The sequence below is a fragment of the Octopus bimaculoides genome, chromosome 7 (assembly GCF_001194135.2).
Source record: "Octopus bimaculoides isolate UCB-OBI-ISO-001 chromosome 7, ASM119413v2, whole genome shotgun sequence".
Lineage (NCBI taxonomy): Eukaryota > Metazoa > Mollusca > Cephalopoda > Octopoda > Octopodidae > Octopus > Octopus bimaculoides.
This window is the reverse complement of record NC_068987.1, coordinates 24,307,508-24,312,757: the sequence shown is the minus strand read 5'-3', so window position 1 is coordinate 24,312,757 and position 5,250 is coordinate 24,307,508. Positions and strand designations below refer to the sequence as shown.

General features: G+C 34.2%; 1 protein-coding gene across 1 annotated transcript; it reads right to left on the bottom strand.

The window, feature by feature from the left end:
• Window positions 1-22: 22 nt before the first annotated feature.
• On the bottom strand, window positions 23-5,206 carry LOC128248343 (zinc finger protein OZF-like). The gene is made up of 2 exons (XM_052969369.1): window positions 4,982-5,206; window positions 23-3,844 (listed from the first exon to the last, which is right to left on the bottom strand). Exon 2 carries the CDS (start codon window positions 3,321-3,323, stop codon window positions 2,130-2,132), a length of 1,194 nt encoding a protein of 397 aa, XP_052825329.1. The 5' UTR covers window positions 3,324-3,844; window positions 4,982-5,206; the 3' UTR covers window positions 23-2,129.
• Between the last annotated feature and the right edge of the window lie 44 nt (window positions 5,207-5,250).

The window sequence follows — 5,250 nt, the reverse complement described above, 5'->3', positions numbered from 1 at the left end:
AACCAATTAAAATTAACTCGGAACATTATTTTATTTTATTTATCACATATAATTTTATTAATTCACCCTCATATGTTTATATAATTTTTAATCTCATTCGTAAAAAACACCCTTTTGAGTGTGGCCGTTGCCAGTACTGTGACTGGCCCTCATGCCGGTGGCACATAAAAACACCCACTACACTCTTGGAGTGGTTGGTGTTAGGAAGGGCATCCAGCTGTAGAAACTATGCCAGATCAGATTGGAGCCTGGTGCAGCCTTCTGGCTTGCCAGTCCTCAGTCAAATCGTCCAACCCATGCTAGCATGGAAAGCGGACGTTAAACGATGATGATGATGATGATGATTTGAAAATATTCATTTTTGATACATGGGAATTTATGATGAAGCATCAGATTATTTTTATCAAATTTTATATTTAGTTGCTGTATTTTAAGCTTACTTCTTAGGTGAAAGATGGTTGATCAGTATTGAATGGCTTGGCTTATTTGAATGTTTTATTCAATTGGCAACTCATTCAAATTTAAAACTCTTTTCTTTTATTCTAAACTTACTTCTTGTCCTGTATTAATCCAGATTTATTAAATAGTTAATATTATTATCCTTTGCTTGCATTTTCCAGTCTAGTATAATATAGATGCTTTTATAATAAGCATCGTGGAACAAAGTTTACAAAAATAAGCTAGAGCTTTTATCTATATTTAAAGATAAATTTCAAACCATTGGGAAAATGTCAAATGTAAATGTCAAACAACAGAAACACAAAGTCTCACACTCACACAAAACTAAAGAATTCTCTCCTATGTATCACTTATGTAGGACTATTGCACTCTAAAACCCAGTAACTTTACTATATTTACAGTCTGCACTGTGTACAATGTGAAAGGAATCTGTAAAAGAGAGAGAGATTAAGGAAGACTTAGAGTGAAGAAAGGAAAACTCATATTAAGATGTTACAGCTCATAGAGAAAATAAAAGACTATGTTGATTAGTAATACATGATGCTTGAGAAGACCTAACCATCTATGTAAGCATAGAAAAATGTACATTAAAATGGGAGTAATGGTGGGAGACTGGAATATATCAATATCTCAATCTTTTGCCCATTTTGTCCATACTGATCTCCTGCTGTCTCTCATCCCTATTCAATATCCTCTCATCTTTCTTTCACTCCTCACCTATAACAGTTTTCTGATGAAGAAAGACATGAGATCTCTTTTCTCACCAACGACCATACAAAACTACTCCTTTCTTTCTCTCATCATAGTTCCTGAGTAATGAAGATTTGCATTGGATCTGTTGTTATCCAACAGACCTCTCCATTTACCCTCCCACATAACTAATCATACTCCCTCTCCATCAGTTCACTCTTTTATTAACATCCATCACACTCTATCATCATCTCAATTACTCATCACTTTGCATACTCTCTCAGAAGCTAACACTAGCCTTCTGTATGACTAATTACTACTCCACTTGACATCCATCACATTCTTGCCATTACTTTGTCTCTTCCAGTACTTCTCCTCATACATTTTCCATTTCTCCCTCCTCTTTCATACTGTCACCACAATCATTGTTTCCGTTTCATAATATTGTGTCTTCGTCTGTCTGACCAAAGTCCATCTTCTACAACTGCCATCTCTTCTACGTTGTGCTTAACAAACAGAAACAATGTAGTTAAGTGAGAACTCTTATGAGTGGAAGACAAGTCCATAAAGTGGCTGACAAACAAGCACAAAGAGTGAGAGGCTGTCATGTCAAGGACATGACAATCTTTCTAGAGCTGGAGCCATGACAAAATGAACCCAGTACACTCTGTAAATTGGTTTACAGTTAGGAAGAGGATCCTGCTGTAGAAATTGCGTCAAAACATTAAGTAGTAAGGGCAGCCATAACAAATTAGAACTGACTTGGATCCTAGCAACACATTCAGTAGACAAATTAACTATGGTAATGTGGATCAGTAGTATGGGTTCTAACTTGTGGGAGTACAACTGTGAATAGTCTGATCATAATCCTGAGAAAATGATTTACTACAGATATCAGTGATATAATTTTGCGCTTGTAGAAGTACATACACGATAAATCAAGTGGGAATTTCCTTGGAATGTTTCAGCACAGATATCAGTTATATACTTTCACCTGTATGAGTACGCTTGTGAATAGTGAAATCTCCATGTCGGTAAAATGTTTTACCACAGATACCACAGTAGTATGCATTCGCACTCATGTAAGAACATTTGTGAACAGTTAACTGATAATTTGTGGAAAATGATTTATCACATATATCACAATGGTATGGTTTTTCACCTGTGTGAGTTCGTGTGTGACGAGTTAAGTGAAATTTTGTAGTAAATGTTTTACTACAGATAACACAATTATGTGGTTTCTCACCTGTATGACTAAATATGTGTATAGTCAATTCACTATTACAAAAGAATGCTTTGCCACAGATATCACAGTGGTAGGGTTTCTCACCTGTGTGAGTACGTACATGACGAGTTAAGTGAGAACTTGCAGAAAATTTTTTGCCACAGATATCACAGTGGTAAGGTTTCTCACCTGTGTGAATACGCATGTGATGAACTAAGACAGAATTCTGAGAGAATGTTTTACCACAGACATCACAGGAGTGTAGCTTCTCATTAGCCTGAGTACATTTGTGACTCATCAATTTATAATTTCGAGAAAATGATTTGCCACAGTTATCACAGTGGTATGGTTTCTCACCTGTGTGAGTACGTATGTGACGAATTAAAGTATTTGTAGAGAATGTTTTACCACAGATATCACAATGATATGGTTTCTCACCTGTGTGAGTACGTATGTGAACATTTAATTGAGACTGCTGGCAAAATGTTTTACCACAGATATCACAGCGGAATGGTTTTTCACCTGTGTGAATACGTACATGACGAGTTAAATCATAATTCTTATAAAACATTTTCCCACAGACATCACAGTTGAATGTTTTCTTACTTGTCTGTGTACATTTGTGAACAGTCAAGTCATCCTTACAAGAGAAAATTTTACCACAGATATCACAGAGAAATGTTTTCTCATCTGTGTGAATACATTTGTGTGATAGCAAAGAACTACATGTAGTAAAATCTTTATCACAAAATTTACAGTGGTAAACATTTGATTTTGTATCAAGTAAATTGTGTTCACTGGTGTCCTTAATATTCATGAAGGGGTTTGCACTGATGTCACAGCCATATGATTTCATCTGCATACCTTTTTTATCTGGTTGAGGAAAATCATTATTCTCATATTGTATTTCCTCACTCTCACTCAGTCTCTCTTCCATAATGTCATTCATTCCTCACAGAATACAAACAGAATTCCTTCTTTATATTTTTCTTTTTTTTTTTTTTTTAAATTCAATGTTTTATAAAGCAAAGTGATACTGCGATTAAGAGGTTAGATTACTGGGCAGGAATTTATGAAGATACACATTATTTTTAGGGATTAATATAAATTAAGATTTGGAATATTTTTTATAGTTATATCTCATATACTCTTTTCAGATAAAAGTCATTCTCCTTAATTATAATTTTTAAATTAAATCCAATCCTGTCACACATGATGGAATTTGATCCAGTTCTCAAAGTACACCCAGATACCTTAGACATTACACATAAGGCTGGTGATGCTTTCTATTAAATTTCTTGAGTTCAACCATACATAATCAAGCCAGAACATACACTTCCAGTCAATTTCAAGTTAGAAGACCTCTATCATGTTATCCTCATGAAGTCATTCTTTAGTTTTCCAGATACTTCATTGATCTGCTGATGTGTCTTCTGTGGGGAAATTGTCACATCAATATTACCAGATATCCTGAAACATAGGGACAGCATAATATATAAAAGGCTATTATAAGTCAACGCAAAGTGTGTTAGAGAGACGATACTAAATCAGAAATATTGAAAGATAGACAAAAAGCAAGAGAGAGAAAATATCTACAGAGAAAAGATACAGTGTGGATATTATAGATTATCAACCAGACAATCACGTAGGTCACCTTATATAATTTCATTAAAAATTCTCAAGGTGTACACATTTTTAAAATTAATATTTGGAATATTAGAATCGTTTCCGGTAATCCTTCGTTTTAACTCGATGAAACTAAAACAAACAGTCCTTCTTTATTGCACGTGATATGATGGTATATTTGGTATACGTTTTCATCTAAAATATTTTCCGAAATGGCTTCGCCAATCGTTTTAAAGTGCATAAGGCAAAAAAGAAATCGCCCCAAATCGGTCTGGATTGGGTGAGGAGGAGAGGGCAGGGGTGATTGTGTGAAAAAAAAAATCATAAACTTTTTTTAAATGTTTGCATAGCCGCGTGGTAAAAAAATAAATGATAAAATCCTCGAAGCGTTATATGAAATGTCGAATCTATTCTGCAATCGAGTCAACGATTGTTTTGGATCATTATCTCCGGGATGTGACACTTTCAGTAACAAAACTGTAAGTGGTATACTTTGAATACAAAGATCGCATGAAAATTATTTTGTCCAATGTTTCATTCTTTTTTTTAGCACTTGGTCACTTCTGCTCGCACAACCTAAGCATCAAAGGAATTAAAGTCATTTCAGCCGTCCTTTTTAGGTATACTGTATCAAACCAAGACTATATGGCGATCAAATGTTTGCCGACTATATAATGAAACGTATTTCACTTTTTTAATGAGGATGCGATCTAGTTGTTATTTCTAGCAGGTCAAGCGATAATGTGGGAATTCGGGCTTTAGCTTGGAATTCGGAAAATTAGGAATGGAGTGGAAAAAAAGTAACAAAATCATCTTTACTTTAAACAAAAATATTTTACTTTCGTAAATGATACACTTTCTTCTCTTTCTTTTACTTTACTATAGAGAACAAAACAAACGCATGTATGTAAACTGGTGTTTACCACCTTATATTAATAATACGTATTCATATAAATCCAATGAAGAATATGTAATACATACACAAATAATGAGAAGCTGAGGTAGAGGGAACAATCATAACTTCAAAAGAACTTTTACAGCAGATATTAATTTCCATTTCCAGGTCCACATAATAAAGAATAACGAATCTATTTCTTGCAGCAGGAAGTGAAGAGAAATAGGGAAACAATCAAGGGAAATAACTATATTGTCAACATAGTATTTTGGGTCAGACTAAATAAAGGGTTTGACCCGGTGGGAAATAAAAAAATAAAATATTCTAATAAGTGTAAAACAACTTGCTGTGAACG